Source organism: Antennarius striatus, chromosome 5 (genome assembly GCF_040054535.1).
Source record: "Antennarius striatus isolate MH-2024 chromosome 5, ASM4005453v1, whole genome shotgun sequence".
Lineage (NCBI taxonomy): Eukaryota > Metazoa > Chordata > Actinopteri > Lophiiformes > Antennariidae > Antennarius > Antennarius striatus.
Window position 1 is genome coordinate 4,640,305 of NC_090780.1, and position 18,122 is coordinate 4,658,426.

An 18,122-nucleotide genomic window follows, 5' to 3' on the forward strand; every position below is an offset into this window, starting at 1 on the left:
ACGGAGAAAAATACCCACAGCAGCCTAAGCCTATAGCATCTTTTCTAAAGGAATCCATGTTGTTGTCCCCCCCCACCCCCCCGATATTAGAAAAATCATCCCTACCATGCTTAGGCCCAATAATAAAAACTTCAGTTTTGTTAGTGTTTAGCTTCAAGAAGTTGTGGAGCATCCAAGACTTAATATCTCTGAGGCAAATCTCTAATTTAACTAATTGCTCAGATTTGTTTGTTTGAATTGATTAATATAATTGGATGTTGTCCACGTAACAGTGAAAATTAATGTTAGGTTTTCTTATAACACTTCCCGAAGGCAACATATAAAGTAAACACCGCCGGCCCCATATCAGATCCTTGCGATACGCCTCAGGTAACTCATTCTGAGGATTTATTCTTTATATGAACAGACTGAAATCGGTCAGATTAATGCTGAGTTTTTAATGCCCACTTCTTATTATAATCTCCAAAGAAGAATATTATGATCTACAATGTTGAACGCTACACTGAGGTCTAATAAAACTAAAACAGATAGAAGACCCTTATCTAATGCTATAAAAAGGTCATTTGTAACTCTTTAGCAGAGCAGTCTCCATACTGTAGTTTGTTCCAAAACCTGACTGAAAGTCCTCTCACAAATGACAAATATTCATTTAGCTGTTTGGCCACTGTGTTCTCTAGAATCTTAGATAGAAATGGCAGGTTGGAGATTGGTCTATAGTTTTTTAAAAGGAAGCTTATGTCTAGGCTTAGCGTCTTAAGAAGACTCGCTAAGAATTCTCTGAACTCCCCACAGTCCACTTTTTTGCCCTACCTGCCTGTTCCTACACCAGCTGAGACCTCCAGAATGCTGTTCTGAAGCTCTAGGCACCCGCCACCCTTTCCTGGTCTAGTCCTCCCTCATTTTTGAATAACCAAGCAGAACCGATCGAAGCACAAGACTGGGACAAACAGTCACCCGTCTGCACTTCTCCGCAGCTTTTTTCTGCCAAGCTTCATAAAAACTTCAAAAGACTCTCGAAACTGAAGCTCAGATCATTATACAGTACACACGTCATACATCAGAAAAGGATGACAGAAATATGAGGACATTGATATTTAAATGATGATAAAAAAAAATATAATGAAAAATGATCCACCAACAAATCCACAGCCTTTCCTTGGGTTTCAAATGCTGAAAGCCAAATGTATTTCTTTGGTTTCCATTTCTTTCATGTAAATGTTTCTTTTCAGTATTTGGGAAATTAGCATTAAAAATTCTGTCAACAAAAAGCAGACTCCTCAGGCATTGTAAAAAAAATTTAATATAAAAATCTGTCCCATTTTTCTTTTTTAAGGTAATAATTATCAGCTGCCTTATTCAGTGTTCAAGTAAGACAACATGCTGATATTTCTTTTGTATATTCCTTGAGTTGTTAATTTAATTTAAAAAGTATTGAAAAGAAATCGGGGCATCACGGTGGCGCAGCGGGTAGTCCTGTCACCGCACAGCAAGGCAGTTCCGGGTTTGCGTCCCACTCTGTGCGGGGTTTGCATGTTCTCCCCGTGTCTGCGTGGGTTCTCTCCGGGTTCTCTGACTTCCTCTCACCCCCAAAAACATGCGCTTCAGGTTAAAAATATCTACGTTCACTCCAGCCTCGGAAAACTCTGCTGCCATCCTGTCTGGTTGACATCACATGGTCACCTGAACGTAGAGGTTCAAGTGGAGGAAACAGAATAGAAAAACAACTCAGCCATTGTTTCAGTGTTAATTTAATCATACAAATGCTCAATTGTATAGATACAGGGGAAAAAAAGGCTTTGATTTTTCTCTTCAGATAAATGTGCTATTTAATGACTGTGTAAACTTTCATCTTATCCACTCACCAGCCCATCAATCTCACATTTGTTTACAGTCCTGAACAAAAACTAGAGGATGAATCCAGAACTGCTCGGCTCGTTTATCATCATACATTCTCACAGACATACAGAAAATAACGACTGACATGACAAAAAAGAAGAAATGCAGAACACTGCACTGTTTGGGAGGACTCAGATGACTCTTAATACAAATACAACACAGGCTGCTGGTGAAGTTTAACAGTAGATGTGACCATAAGAACAATAAACACGACTAAAACCAAAACGATTGATAAACCAAAAATATGAATTATTAATGCCTTGTCACTTTGTTATTTTTGTAACACTGTCAGAATTGTATCAGTGTCTCACTTTTCATATTTAAGACCAGAATACATGATGCCCAATACATGAGAAGAGTCTGTGATAGCAGAAAGACTATAACTCATCATACAGATATGTAACATCTGACTGTGGAATCAAGAGAAACACAAATTAACCTATTTTCACAATCAGACATCAGTGCAGTGATGGTTTGAACTGTTGATTTAACACAATGTAAACAAATATTAAAGCCCAGAACATGGATCTTTATGAAAGAGCAGGTTTTTAAAAAAAAAACCTAAAACGTTTTAGAAATTCTGGTATCACAAACCCAAGAAATAGCTTTGTACTATCGTAGCTATTTCTACTAACAGAACATCAGCGCTAATCCTGATGCCAACATTAGTTTTCAAATTCAAGCTATGACTAGACATGAACATTGCTTTTTTCCCCCAATGCATTAAAAAAACAGGTCATGTTGAAGTTGGTCACCTGATGGTTAATGCCACCTGCTGGCTGTAATTGGGAATTTTTTTGCCTCCACAGTGCACAAACACAGCATTTCAATTACTGTACAAGCCAAATGATGAGTCAGTTTAACCAAACAATGTAGAATTCCACACCAGAGGCACACACCCAGCAAAGCTCTATCACTCTAGGTGTGTGTGTGTCACACAAGACACGCCATCTTTTGCCCATGTAGTATACATCGTTTTCATGTCAGTTAAATCCAAAGAGAAATCATAAAATACATGCACACTCAAGAGGCATGCGCACATACAGTCACATCTACTACACACACCGTAGACATGGACTCAGACGCTACAGTCACTCATCAGCAAAATAGATTTAGATGGCTTTTTCAACTCTTCCTCAAGCCTCACTCACATTCTTTTTACACTTCATCATCTATTTAAGCGAAAGCCCACCCTAAAAAAAACACACCTCATGCAGTCTGAATCCTGAACCCGTAGGCAGTGTGAGTTAATAACAGATCATTGGTTCTCTAAATTTTATCTTTGGGAGACACAGGGTTCCGACACAAGGATGGTTTATTTCGCAAAGGTGAGCAAGTTCCATGTCTAAATATCTTGAAAATCGAAAATGTGGTTTCTTTACGTGGTTGTGTGTGTTTTGGACACGTATATTTTTCTTTGATGGTGAACTGTAGTGTGACGTTCTTCAGTGACCACTTTTCTAACATTTCATTTGTAACGTGGTGCAGTTTTGTGTCCAAAAGAACATGATTCGAAATTATCTAAAAAAAAAAAATTAGAGAAGTGGCTTGTTTTCAGTGTTTGAGTTGAAGTCAGAGATACACCTTTGGTCTGAAAGTAGAAGTGTCTGAAAAACCACATGTAGATTCTGCCCATCTGCCAAAGTTGGATTTTCAACATTTTTTACCCTCACACAACAAAATCTTTTGCTGTTGCCACATTTGAGCTGTCCAGATGACAATCAGCGTAGTTTCCCAACCCTACCATCCAGATTAATCCAAATTTTTGAGCAGTTCCGTATTGAACAGATTATACCATGTTTACATCTCCTGGTCATTCATTGCTGTCGTATTCCTTCACCAAGTTGTGTGAGAAACTGGTGCATCATTTTCAAACAAAAGGAGACAAAATTGAAAAAAAAAAAAGTTGTCAAATTATATATGATCACCATCAATTGTTTATGAGGCTCACCAGCTTTCCAAATACTTCCAGTCCTGTGTAGTAACCCCCAAAAGCAAAGTATTCAATTTCCCACAGGAATACCAAATTGCTTAGTGTTGACGCTCCTTTAACTTAATCGTGTTTTACAATGACGATAGACGTGTATCCACATTTAAGGGTTTACAGGACTCTTAAATGAAGCATTCACACATGTGAATCTAGGTGTTGATGTCAGATGGGATGTTTTACTGCAGCAGAAGTAATCCGTCATCCCGCTGTAGTTGGTGTTTCTGTGGAACGGGCCATAGGGTTGGGAGAGGGTTGTCATGAGTCAATATAAAACAAATGTTCTTCCCCCCTCTCTGACTCCTCCAAGAGCTTATCTTTCAACAAAGGGGTTGGGGGCAGTCTTTGTCATCCTAGCTCTGTCCAAATGGATAGGGTCCGTGAATACCCTGAAAAAACATGAGAATGCACGTCACCAGGCTTTAGTGGAGTTAAAGACAGCAATCAAAGTTCATGCGTATGTGGACAAAAGTTAAACTGAAATAATTCCATATCAAATCAAGCTAACACACTCTCCTGACGGCTCAGGGGATATATGCTTACATTTCCATGGGTATGCATGAGCTGCACAACATAACAGTATTTTCCGCACTATAAGGCGCACTGGACTATAAGGCGCACCTTTAATGAATGGCCTATTCTAAAACTTTTTCATATACAAAGCTCACTGTTTTATAAGGCAGACTGTTGGTTTTTGAAAAATTAAAAAGCTTTTAGGTGTGCCTTATAGTGCGGAAAATACTCTAACTTAACTATGAATAAGAATTTGATTCAATTCATATTGAAATGATAACTATTTTTTGAAGAAGGTTATTTGGTTCTGAACTGTGGAAACCTCTTGGATGAGCTAACAACATTTAGTTCTGTTTACGACTACAACTGCTAACCAAACAACATTTTATTTGAAATTAATGAGCAAGTTTTAGTTCTTCACACCTTTCTCTCAAGGTGTGGGCTTCAAGAAAGCTGAACAATCACACGTAACATAAATCAGAGACTAAAAAGGAAATGCAGAGGTGTTGAAGCAGATATTTGATTCATGCATACCTGACCATAGGTCATGACAGATAGATTGGTTTGGAGACCATTCGATGCTCTATTTACAGCGTTATGAGACAGTCCATTCTGATCTTGTTGGATTGACTCCTGCGTACGTTCCCAGGCTCCACTGGGATCTTTGAAGCTGTTGTCAGTGGTGTCCTGCTTGTTCTTCTGTGGCGATGCAAAGGGGTTGAAGTCTCCCTGAATGCTGCGCTGGGGTTGGGTGTTGAATTCTGTCTCAAATGAGGACAGCTGTTGGGTCACACCGAGGAGACCTCCAACTTCTACACTAAGAATCACCCAGATTACATCTGTAGAGAAATGAAGCATACACAGATGGATGGATAAACCAAACTATTTTCTAACAACTTGAGTTTATAATTCATGTTTTTGATTTTATTAATCAGACTAAACCATAGACTTGGCTGAGGAAACTGATGAATTCATGACAGTAGTTAATAAACATGTAGCATAATGGAATAGAGGTTCACTGCAACCTGCATTACTGTAGGTTTTTTTGTTTTTATTTTTGATGACTTCCTACCTCCGTAGAATAATCCAGTGGCTGTACACATCCTCCACTGGCCTTGGTACATGCCTGGAGCTGTGGGACTTCGCATCTGCACACTCACTTCTGATATTTCTTGGGGGTCTAGTGACTTTACTACTACTGTGTTTACATGCCCAAACTGATCTCCACCAATGTATTTAAGACCAACTCCAGGAGGCCATGACTCTGCACCTATAACATAAACGGATTAGAACAATCAAACAACAAAGACCACAATGCTGCACCCTGGTTTTGGTTCACATTCCATTCAAAGACTGCTTGTATGGAAAAAGCAAAGTATGGCTAAAATATAAATGTAATTAAATGCTCCAGACCTGTGTTTTGTATTCTCCAGGTCTTTGTGAACGATGTGTCTGGAGGAACAGACTCTCCTTCACCAATTGTGACATCTTCAACAAAGGACATGGATGGTGTGTTGACATTGGGACTTTCAAAGTCATAATATGCACCAATAGCAGCTTGCAGGTTCCTGTTCCAAAAAAAGAAGGGCATGTAGGTATGCATGAAAAAGAATCTGTTTTTAAAACTGCAATATAAGCGTACATATTATTACATATTTTTGGTGCAGATTGTTCTGGAATCTGAATTATTATTTTTTCCTCTGTCAACAGATCTAAGAGATGGACAGTCTTTCTGAACAGCTGCCTGACAATGTGTTTGAGTGAATATGACAGTCTACAAATGTGATTCTGACAACTAAAAGAAAACAACATCCTAAAATACAGTGCTGTGTTTACTCTTTGGTCCTGCTTCTAAAGAGTTTTATTCCTGTAATCACCTCATATTGACATGTGTTGGGTCTTCATATAAAATTCACCATAATACAATCTGAAGAAACAGATGATGTAGGTTTTAAACCTTTTTTTTCTAATACCGGCCGGGCCTGACATGAAAGGATACTTGGCACAATTAATTTCAGGCGAACATACCCAGACCTGTTTAAAAACATGTCTGTAACACATTACAATCAGCTCCATTCATTATCACTTACACAGAACATTTTCAGAAGAATGGAGTTTGTTGACAAGTCTCATCAACATGCCAAAAAGAAGGTGGCAGGGCCTTAAATACAGTAAAAACACTAAAAAGCTTTTTCTATAATTCTACATACCTGCAGTGAGACAAATTATTTACCAACAAAGAATAATTTGAGCAAAAGGTGAATACTGCCAGAAGTAGTCAACCCACTAAAATTCTTAGAAGAGCAGAAGGATGACTCAAGAAGTCACAGAAAATTCAAAAAGAATACACAAGGATGTCAGGCATCTCTCACTTAAATAAAGGTCAATGTTCATGACTCTACTACTCTTGAGACACCTGGAAAAAATGACATCCATGGTAGAGAGGAATGGACATTGACCCAATAATAAGAAGTGTACCTTTGAATGGATCAATGGGAATAAAATTTAGGTTTTTCAGTGTCAAAGTCCAGTTTTGAACCTCACTGAAATACAGAGGCAGGGCCTCAAATACCCTTTTCTCAACCATACACTCACCACTTTACCTGTTCTAAATAGTAGGCTAAGATTCAACAAATTGCAGAGTCTAATCTCCAGTTATTTTCACTCCACTTGTTACTTCTAAAATTGACAACTAATTTCTAAGTTGGGGGAACATAGGTGATTTAGGTATTGATACTCTTTTTGTCTAAATAAAATTAACATCTATGACTTTACTGATATACCACAATTGAGGTTAAATCTTGTTTTAAAATCTATGAGATATACATGTATATGAAGTCAGATAAACTTTCTGCTTTATTTCTGACTTGCTGTTATGCCTCTCAATAATGTAGCCGCAAGAGGACACAAGCCAGTGTCTTATTGTGCCGGTCCCAAGCCCGGATAAATACAGAGGGTTGCGTCAGGAAGGGTATCCGGCGTAAAACTTTTGCCAAATCAAAGATGTGAATCAAACCTATGACTTCCATACCAGATCGGTCGAGGCCCGGGTTAACAACGACCGCCATCGGCGCTGTTGACCTACAGGGCGCTGGTGGAAATTGGATTACTGTTGGTCGAAGAAGGAGAGGAGGAAAGTGCGTTCGCTCGAAGAAAGAGAAGAGCAACACCAAGAGTATAGGACTAAGAGTAGGGACGTTGAATGTTGGAACTATGACAGGAGAAGGTAGAGAGTTGGTGGACATGATGCAGAGACATGATGCAGAGTTATGCCTCTCATTGCTAGCATCCACTGTGAACATATACACCCAGCTAGAGTTGTGACACCTTGGGTTGGTCCAGTTTGAAGACAACAGTTTGTCTGGGTGGTGTTGTGTGTTGCTTGTCCGAAAGACAAGCACATGGATCAATACAGAAGAGCCTCAGGGCAGGATTCAGCCGTCTTTCTTCACATCAATGCTGGTTTGAGCGAGGTGTGAAAGAAGCTATCCATGTCAAATTAGAGAAACCGCGTCTGAACGAGGGAGGTTGTCTCAGACATCAAATTTTGCCGTTTTACAATCAGGTCCTTTCAAAAATCCCCAAAAGAACTACTTATCAGATCGACTCATGTTAAACGACTCATGCTATTGAACCCCGTTAGCATACAAGGGCTCAGTGAAACTTGCATTTCAACGACCCCCCATCGACACTCCCAACACCATTGAGGAACCATGCGGGTCTTGACAATGGTTGTTGGAATATGAATAGCACTGAGCACACCTCAGAGGTTAGAAAGTGAGACAAGACCAACCACCACCAGAACCGAAGAATGGATGAGAGGTGGAACTCTCCAGTGGGCTGATTTCACAACTTTGGATAACCATGACCTGATGAATGAGCACCTTGACAGACATCCTATCCGAAAGAACTCAATAATGAGTAAAATAGACACATACTATACAGTTCAAAAGAGACAGATATAATTCTGTGATAAAGAATAAACGGAAAATTAAAAACATTGAATTATGCCCATGTTTGCTACAATGACAATGGCCAAGAGCAAATAAACAGAAATCAAAGTTATTCATCCCTCATAGGGAAAATTATTTGTCCTTTCTAGTCTAGATACTATATATATATATATTTTTTTTTTTAATTTTCACTGAAAGATTCACTTAGCAGGGGTCAGTAAGATTGAGTTTAAATATCAACTGACCCAGAACAGCACTATCTCAGCCCAAACAAAAACTGATGTGATCACAATCTAACAATGTTGGTTTCAGAGAAATGTTGAATGTTCTGTGGTGATTACATTTACATTGAATGTTTGTGTTGGACTTTTAATACAAAAGGTCAAACCCAACATAATCATAGTTAAGCTATAGTATTATTGTGTGATTAATGTAATGAACAACACTTTTGAGCTACGGACCATCTGAGACAAAGTTTCATGAATTAAATCCAAAAAATAACTCTACTGCCCGAGTGCACTCTAATTAATATGCACACACTTGTTGGTTTCAGGTGTTTTTTACTCCGAATGTTTAACATATGGACTGAAGAAATCCACACATTACTTTATTTCTAAAAGCCTGCCTACGTCATCACAGTGTCTGTCTCGTCATCTGCTGACTGACCATGAGACAAACTGTCTCACCACCTCGACACTTTTGTAGTCAGAGACTCCAACACTGACGGACGGATTCTTGATCCACGGACACTGTATCGCTGTAGGCAGTGGACTCCAACAAAGCACCGAAAAGTGAAACTACTTTCAGTGAACAAAACAAACGACTGAAACGCGACGGTGTCATTTTATAACGCCATGTGGCACCAAGGTGTCCACTTATCGGCTCGAAGCGAAACAAAACTCCCTGAATTCAGGGATGGGATCGAAGACATCGACTACCGTTTCGCTCACAGATGATCAATTCATAGGACAAGTCCCGTCTGGGGTCAGAGGTCAGCAGACGTAGATCGTTACATCAGACGAACGTGAGGCGACCTGAAGTGGTTTCCTGAACTCTACGGTTAACTGCATTATGTAACATGACAGATAATGTGCACCACCAGTTCCTAGTTCCTACATCTTCCTTCCAGGCAACGGGGCAGCTTGTTGTTTGCGCTACGAGTTACGTCCCCTTACTGACAGTCGACTAGGACAAACTTTATCCAGTCACTTCCGTTCAGCCAGTCTGATCATCAGGAGTTAACTGTTGTTTCCGTGTCGGGGTGATGAAATTGTTCCCTCGAATTTGAAAATCGCTAGCTTAGCAACGACCGTCTCTCCGTTTAACACCGTGACCTACGCTAGGTGGCTAATTAACGTGCCCCGGTAGAGTCACGTTGTTTGTCCCACAACAGGCCATCGTGGCCCCGCACTCACCAGTTGGTCATGTCCAGGAAGAAGGCGCAGCCGGCTGGGTTGAGCTGAAAGCCAAGCAGTCTCTGAAACTCCGAAATGAGCACGTCCTTGTCCGTGGTTCCCATGCAGCTGAACTTCTGCATGAGCTCCGCGTCCACGTCCATATCCGTGCCCTCCATGGGTGGCGGGTGTCCCGTAACAGAGACGGGGTAGAAGCGGGATCCTCTCTCAATTTAGTCGGAGGCCTTGTCCAGCCATAACAACCAGCCTAACAACAACAACCCTCAGTGCGCATGTCACGACTAGGGGGACGTTGATTGACGTTACAACAGCGCGCGCACTTCTTCGGCCAATCCTGAGCCGAGCGTCGACGTCAGTTGTTGCTATTTGCAGACACCTTTTCATTGGTTCATCAATGAAGTTCCCCGCGTTGCATCTCGGTGTGGAATACGTCACACGTTTTATGTCGGGCACGATAACCGTGATCTACAGATTTATTTTTTTTAATTCATATTATAATTTTTTTAGGAGATTTTGTAATTCCAAGATATAAATACAGACACCAAGGTTGTTAAAGTTGACAAATGTTGACAAATACTATTGTACTTATAAACTGACAAATCATCTTGTCTTATCTTATATTAATGATTTCCATTAAACTTTTAAGCAATATTTTAATTACCTAAGAATTATACTGTTTCATTTAATCCCAAAAATACTTTTTTTTTGTAGTGATTTTATTTTAAGAAGTAAACACAGGATTTCTGTTGACGGCCAGGCGGAACTAACTGTGCGTTAGTCCTGTATCCGGGGGGACGACTTACCAGTAACACCGGAATCACACTTTCGGCGGAGATAGCTGTGGATCATGCCTAAGTACGTGGTGATATAGTTTATCTTCAGGCTTTGGTTTCATTTTTTTCAGTGAACTGTATTGCTTTTTATAAACACTGTGTTTCGTAACTAAGTAGAGCAAAATAGTCACTGAAAATTTAGGAAAACAGCAGCTAATGAACCGCTGATGGCGCTGGTCGGGTCCCGTCTATTTGCTGGACGGTCCCTTGTCTCGAATGAATGTAGCATGAAACTTGGAGCCAGTCGTAGTTTAATACAGCTTTCATTATCGTGAGCGTCTGTAAGATTATCTTGCTCATTTACATCTAGCTAACATTTTTGGGTGGCTTCTTGTATTGACTACAATACAACAATTCAATGTAGCAATGAGGACTGTAGTAATTGGAATGATTCGAGCGGTTAATCAATTGTGTAATAGATGTAAAACATTAACACTCACTTTCCCCCAAAGGTGGACGTGAAGCCACAGCTGCAGACATCAACGCGTACAAATAAGTAGCTGACAGGATGAATAGAAAGTCCATCGTGATATATCTAGTCAAAGCTAATTAAAGACTCCCGTAGGATTGTTATCTCTGACATTTTACTGGACAGTTTATAATATTTCAAAATGTTTGTAACGTAGTAAATCTACTCAATCAGATTCCGAACAAGTCGAGTTTGCAAGCACATGGCCTTCTGACGTTTTTATGTGGTAACTTAAAATATAAACAGTACTTGCCAATAATACAATTTGAAAGTAACAGCCATATGGAAACGTTTGAACGCTTAAAAACTTTTTTTTTAAGAAGTTATGTCATGTAAAATCAGGGTTTAAAGGAAGACTTGGCGTCCCTGTGTGTTTAGGTAAAGCAGACCTCTGCCTCTGTAGATGTGTTCATTGCAGGTCAAGTGTGATTTTGTATTGGTGTACTGTACATGCAGTTTTGAGACAGGACCAGTTTATGACTCTGTATGCACACTGTGTTAATCTCTGTGTTTTTGTGTTCTCAACATCCCACAGGTTTTACTGCGATTACTGTGATACTTACCTTACACATGATTCAGTAAGTTGTGTTTTTGAATTCCCTTAAATCTTTAAAAAGTGTGAAGAAAAGAACAAGTCGATGATGTTCTGCAATTTTTTTCATTGTGTTTTTAACTGATTTGTTCTATTATGTTGTAGCCATCAGTGAGGAAGACCCACTGCAGTGGCCGGAAACACAAAGAAAATGTGAAAGACTACTATCAGAAATGGATGGAGGAGCAAGCCCAGAGCCTGATCGATAAAACAAGTAAACTAATTCTTGCTCAGTATCTAGGCAGCAGGACTAAATGTAGTAGTGTGAAGTGAAAGCTTTTGCTATTCAAGATATTTCTGCCACTGATTCAAAAAGTGCTTTTGGTTTCAAGGATTACTGAATGTCTGAACTTCCTCAAACCTGGGTGCTATATATTTATATTTTGCTTGAAGCTCAGAATTACTGAAGGAATTTTGTCAAATGTTTTTATTGTAGATTTTCCAGTGACACAGTGAGGGTAGCAGCAGCATCACAAATAATGACTCATTTGTTTGAAAAGGATGTGTTTTTCACATAAAGAATTGCTAAAGCGATGGAAGGCTACACCTCATCTCACCATGACAGTGTGTTACTTGGTGTAGACAGCTCGATTTTACGATGTTGCTGTTGACAGAAGCATCTCAATACAAGTTTTTGCAATACACAGGAATTTGCCGTGCAGAATTATTAGAAAACTAAATTAAGTTTACATGGACACAAAGGGATGCCGTAGTTTTTAAATCTGAACATGAAGAGTATGGGCTTTTTTGTTTTTATTCCTTTGGAGTTTTCTTTTTTTTAATCTCCATGTTTGCCTTTGCTCCCAACAGCGGCTGCTTTTCAACAAGGAAAAATTCCTCCCACCCCATTCCCTGGTGGTCCTCCTCCAGGTGAGTTTTTCAGCTTTGCAGTAATTTAATGAACAATCGATAAACTTTAAAATTCTTCTTGATTGTTTATATTCCATTGGTAAAGAAAAGTATTTTGACCATTTGAAGCACCTCAGTAATTAAAGACTTTGAGAATCTTCATCCACTTTGACATCATTAGAATTTGGATATTATATGAAAACAAACATAATTGATCTCCTCTTTACTCAGAACCCCCTCCAGTTCTGTCAGAGTCAGTGGTGTGTCACCGAACTCAAACTTTTATAAGATAGTACTGATTAAATAGGAACCAGGGTTGTTGTGTTGTGAAGGTGGAAACTGTTTTGACAGGAGTTGCAGCTCAGAATTGTTTAATTTATATGTTTTGATGAGGAGTTCATTGCCATTCTTTTCTTCAAGCATATTATATGCCAAAGTACTCACTTCGCTGTTCTATTCCACTGAAATATAACTGGCAGATAACGTAAATGGTCTGCAACAGTCAAATTTCATAAACAGTTAAGATTATTACTGAGCTAGCAAATATTCTTGTGCCTGTAAGAGGAGACAGCGTACACCACTATGATACTGATCTAACATCTACAGTGCAAAGCAGCCTGCCTGATGCAATGTTGACTTCGAAAAGGTTTAGTGATATTTTCATGTTTACGCAGATATCAACACACTTAAGTGTTTAAGTGTTTCTGAAGGTGCTAATGTTTCATTTTAAAATTGATTTCTTGGTTATTTTATAATATGGAAGGTGTGTTGTAGTTACAACACCAAACTACATTCTTCAGAATGGTCAAGAGGTGAGTCAACACCTTCCTCAAGTAGCCCCAACCAAAACAGCTTTATACATTTTATAAAGGTGGAATGTATTTCATGACTGCTGCATTAGATTTAGATAGGAATACTCAATAAACCTAGTTTCAAATATGACATCACACTGGAGGTGTATATAAAAATAACATTTATTTCATTATCATTAGATGTATATATTGTTGCTTCACTAACTTTTGTTGTTCATTATACAGGTGGGCCCCCTCGCCCTGGTATGTTGCCAACACCTCCAATGGGAGGGCCTCCTATGATGCCCATGATGGGGCCTCCACCTCATGGGATGATGCCTGGTGGACCTGGTAAGAAAGAAAGATGCACTTTTAGGGCTTCTAGAAACTAAATGTTTTTAACAATTATAGATAACCCAAGTCAGACAGGTTTGCTTGATATAAGTCAACCACCATTGTCTCCTTGTACAGAGCAGATTGTTGGTCACACAGGATGTCATCTGTTCTTGTTTCTAATTCTGTTTCCTATAAACAAAGGCTGTAACAGAATACAGTGATTCCTCGTTACTCACGGTTAATGCGTTCCAGGAAAACCCGCAAATAACGAAAATCCGCGATATTGAGACAAACTTTTATTATTTACGGTAATTTAAACATTTATGAACCCTCCCATACTGATACTAAACCACCTTGCATCTGTATTAACTTTTCCCACACTCTATAGACTGTTTAAAGCACTTATAAGTGTTTCTTTAATACACGGAAGTACGCTACGTTCTGCGAGACTCAGAATGCAGTGCACTTCCGGAGGCTGTCAGCCAATAGAATGTGTGTACAGTATCACGTGACTACTTACTTAAAATCCGCAATCAGGTGAAGCCGGGCATTTTGAAGTGCGAATGCGCGAGGGATTACTGTATTACTGTTTATCTTTTGCAAAGGTTATTTACTTAGTCAATAATTAAGTGGTGAATTGATTGTACTTACTATATCTTAATTTCTTTTCATTTCTAAATTTTGCTATTTAATCCCCCGCCTCACACCCTATGCCAGCTGAGTTAGGCTCCAGCTCCCCGTGACCCGCTACTGCAGATGAAGCGGCAGAAGATGAATGAAAAAAATGAATTTAACATTCTGTGCTCTAAATGGTGAATTAATTGATAAACTACAAAAGTTGCTTCCTAAAATAAAGATCCAAAAAGTATGAAAATACAAATTTTAATTTGGCCTGTAATATAAAGTAAAATGTTAAAATGAGCAAAATTAACAAACCAGTTATTCATACCTTTTGAACTCTTTTCAAATTGGTATGACATTGTGGACAGAGTAGGTTAACACTGTTGCCCTACTTAAGGCAAGGACATTATCAAAATGTTAGCAAAACAATCAAATCTCATTGACATGGGATCAGTAAGCAAAAATATCACAGGTAAAGGATTCTAAGTCACATTTATTATTTGATAAAAGATTTTGTTCTCACCTCAGTTTATCTAATTGAGTTTTTGTTCCAATGACACAACTCTAAGTAAAGCTGTTGCTGTGAGTCATCGTCTCAAGCTGTGCGTCCCTTCACTGTCATGTTTAGGTGGCATGAGGCCACCGATGGGAGGACCCATGCAGATGATGCCTGGACCACCGCACATGATGCGTCACCCTCGACCGATGATGATGCCCGTCAGGCCAGGCATGATGCGACCAGACAGATAAGAGCCGGTGGATTTTCTGCACTCTGATGCCATGAACAGACACTGTCTAGTGAAGACATTTGGTTCAACTCTTCGATTCATCAATGCGACTTCTGAGATTCTCTTCATCTCTCCAAACTTGGACCCAAAGCCCCTGATCTGATTTGTTTACGTCCTTATTTCCTGCCAGATTTGTAGTATTTATTACTATTCATCGAACTGATTCAAAGACCTTTTTTATATCATAATTTCTTGTGTTGCTTTAAAAACTGAAATATTTTCTCACTTTGGCAAACTGTTCAGCATGTGCATTTTCAAGAGTGTTCAATGTGATACTGGTTTAGTAAGTTTTTTTGATAGGTTTTAAACTTTTTGTTTTATTTCATGTCATTATCCTGATGAATAAAACTTATTTGTAAGCAGTTTCTTTTAAACTGTAGTTCCTGTTGGTCAGTCTTATTTTTATTAATGGTTAAAAAATTGCCTGAAAGCATCTGTTAGTCACTTTCGTCACAAAAGCTGCATCATCAAGAAAGTAGAAAATTAGATGAAGCAGGATCAGAATCCTTTATTGATTCCCGAGGGGAAAATTGCTTTTTGTTGCAGTTGCTCTGCTGCAGAACATAAAGACAAAATATGAGCAAGAATAGATCATTTAGAATTGAGAAAAACAGATGCCTCCTGGACGCCTCACTATAGAGGTATTCTGGGCATGTCCTACCAGGAGGAGACTTCGGGGAGGACCTACGACATGCTGGAGGGACTGCATGATCCTCACAGTGTTCCCCGGATTGTCCATGTGATCACAAACAAACTTTAGCAGGTAGATGATGGCATCCTGTACATCATTATGGGGCTGGGATACTAATTGAAGAGAGTCCAGGTGTGGTTGTACCAGGGGCCGGGGATGCTCCAAGATGAGCCTTTCAAAGGACTTCATAATGTGGGAAGTCAGTGCCACAGGTCTGCAATCCTACATTCCTCTAGGACATGGTGTCTTCGGTACAGGGTCTAGGTAAAATGTCTTCCATATCACAAGGACCCTTTGAAGACCCTGGTCCATCTTGAAGAGTTGAAGTATCCCACACAGGTGAGAGGCACAGGCACCCCGTCTCGGCCTGCAGTCTTCTGACAGCGGAGTCGTCTCAGTTCTCTCTCACCTCATCTGCTTTGATATTTATAGGCACTGAAATGGGGGTAGCCTTGACATCAGCAGGAGGCACGTGAGTAATGGAGGTACCAAGAGGAATACTAATTACAGGAAGGTCAGGGTCAGCAGGGGGTGAGGGCATCAGTAACAGAATTGTGCCTACAAGTCCTTCGTCGACACTCGATCTGTAACCAGTGATTGTTCTCATGCTGTTCCACACCTCTCTAGTATTCTTTGTTGGAGCTCCTCCAGCTTCTTGCCGTACTCCTCCTTGGCCTCTCTGAGGTGTGACAGGATGGTTCTCAGTTCCTCCCTGTTTCCACCTCTAAATGACTTGTCTTTATCATTCAAAATGGCTATAATGTCCTTTGTCACCCAGAGTTTATTGTTTGGATGGCAATGAACATTCTGAGCTGGGACAGTGGAGAATTAACAGAGAGCAGACAGTGTGGTTTTATGTAAATATTTTTTTCAAACAGCTGAAAGCAGCATTCTGCTTGGTGTTGGTAAAAAGAGCTAGTAGCATGCATCTAGTTAACAGATGGGGTAGTTGATTGTCTGTCTCTGTGTGTGTGTGTGTGTGTGTGTGTGTGTGTGTGTGTGTGTGTGTGTGTGTGTGTGTGTGTGTGTGTGTGTGTGTGTGTGTGTGTGTGTGTGTGTGTGTGTGTGTGTGTGTGTGTGTGTGTGTGTGTGTGTGTGTGTGTGTGTGTCCCCGGTCTAGCGTGGTGCCAGAGCCAAATGAGTGAACTGTCTGTACTGGATTGCTTTTCCGAAATGAAGTGATTGAAGACAATGTGTTGCTTCAAAGATTGACTTTGGCCTCATAATTGATTTTTTCTCAATTTGAGGACCAATTGCAGGAAACTGTGTCCTCATCAAACTTGTGTGTTTTTGTTGTTAATTTGGTTGTTGTCAATGGTGCTACAGTTGTTTCTAAAAACAATGGTCACGAAAACTTTGGTTTGTTTCAACGGCCATAATCCTACCTCCAATCAAAACCTGGAACTACCTTGGTGGAATCTACAACGCCGTTACACAACTCTGACCCATGTCCAGAACAGAGTACTGGACTCTCATCAGTGATGACTTGGTTCAGGTCTGCTATCCAGTTACATTTTGTACATCAATGCCACTAGACTGTGTGATTTTTAAGTACCGTGATAGGTTCTGCAAGCCAAGGAGAAGCGATGTTTAATCACTTCTCCTTGGCTTGCTGGGGTCTTGGTCTAACCAGTTTTGAGTAGGTTAACAAAAAAGGATTTACTCTCCTGTTATTTGATTTCATTCTCTAATTGGGTGATTATTTGCTCCCAAAGGTTGCGCTGTCTCCCCAGTTTGAGGACATTTTTAATTATTTTCTTAATGAGACTCATTGTCTTGGTGGTTTCAGTCCTTTGTTTGTTTTCTGCTCCAAAAGGAGCATAAATTAAGATTAAATGTGAAATGTCTTCAACCAACTTAAAATAAGCTAAAAAAAATCAAACAAACAAGATAAGTAAAATATTGTCTGAATTATACCTGAATACATCAGCTACATATAACTAAACATTTGTTGCAGAAGTTCAAAAATCAAGAAAGCATTTACTTTATCAAAAATATATATGAATGCTTAATGTTAACAGTGTTGGTGGTGGCGTGATGCTCTCCTGCTACTATCTAGTTCAAAATGTTTCAAGTTCGTGAAAACATCACTTAATAATGTTTGATTTGTGGGGAAGAAAACAGTAAATCTGAGGTGAATTTTGTCTAAAATGAATCAAAAACTACAGCATTTCCTTAATGTCTACTGTACATGTTTTATTCTTTTCACATCACCATAAATTCAAAACATAAATTCAGCACTAAGATCATTATCGTCACTAGACAATGAAGCGATCCAGACCGCCTGGGTTGTTCTTGAGTTATTTTAGCATGTTTTATACGCCTGAAGGTAGACATGTGTTTTGTTTGTGTTGGCCCACTGCATTCTGGGTTAAGCTGTGCCCTCTT

The 18,122-nt window shown here is 39.5% G+C and overlaps 2 protein-coding genes across 2 annotated transcripts; one reads left to right on the forward strand and one right to left on the reverse strand.

Annotated features, from left to right (window-relative positions):
* Positions 1 to 1,730: 1,730 nt before the first annotated feature.
* On the reverse strand, positions 1,731 to 10,154 carry ilrun (inflammation and lipid regulator with UBA-like and NBR1-like domains). Its single transcript, XM_068316240.1, has 5 exons — positions 9,765 to 10,154; positions 5,810 to 5,964; positions 5,469 to 5,666; positions 4,931 to 5,235; positions 1,731 to 4,272 (listed from the first exon to the last, which is right to left on the reverse strand). Exons 1-5 carry the CDS (start codon positions 9,920 to 9,922, stop codon positions 4,237 to 4,239), a joined length of 852 nt encoding a protein of 283 aa, XP_068172341.1. The 5' UTR covers positions 9,923 to 10,154; the 3' UTR covers positions 1,731 to 4,236.
* Positions 10,155 to 10,502: 348 nt separating this feature from the next.
* On the forward strand, positions 10,503 to 15,422 carry snrpc (small nuclear ribonucleoprotein polypeptide C). The gene is made up of 6 exons (XM_068316241.1): positions 10,503 to 10,619; positions 11,602 to 11,644; positions 11,764 to 11,872; positions 12,469 to 12,528; positions 13,545 to 13,649; positions 14,884 to 15,422. Exons 1-6 carry the CDS (start codon positions 10,612 to 10,614, stop codon positions 15,003 to 15,005), a joined length of 447 nt encoding a protein of 148 aa, XP_068172342.1. The 5' UTR covers positions 10,503 to 10,611; the 3' UTR covers positions 15,006 to 15,422.
* Positions 15,423 to 18,122: the final 2,700 nt, after the last annotated feature.

What these genes read in the sequence shown, in the direction of transcription:
- ilrun (XM_068316240.1), bottom strand. Translation starts at nt 9,922, where the DNA reads ATGGAGGGCACGGATATGGACGTGGACGCGGAGCTCATGCAGAAGTTC. An exon ending in TTCCTGGACATGACCAACTG is followed by an intron (nt 5,965 to 9,764) that starts GTGAGTGCGGGG and finishes TTTTTGGAACAG; the next exon opens with GAACCTGCAAGCTGCTATTG. An exon ending in CACTGGATTATTCTACGGAG is followed by an intron (nt 5,236 to 5,468) that starts GTAGGAAGTCAT and finishes ATTTCTCTACAG; the next exon opens with ATGTAATCTGGGTGATTCTT.
- snrpc (XM_068316241.1), top strand. An exon ending in CTTACCTTACACATGATTCA is followed by an intron (nt 11,645 to 11,763) that starts GTAAGTTGTGTT and finishes ATTATGTTGTAG; the next exon opens with CCATCAGTGAGGAAGACCCA. An exon ending in GATGATGCCTGGTGGACCTG is followed by an intron (nt 13,650 to 14,883) that starts GTAAGAAAGAAA and finishes TGTCATGTTTAG; the next exon opens with GTGGCATGAGGCCACCGATG.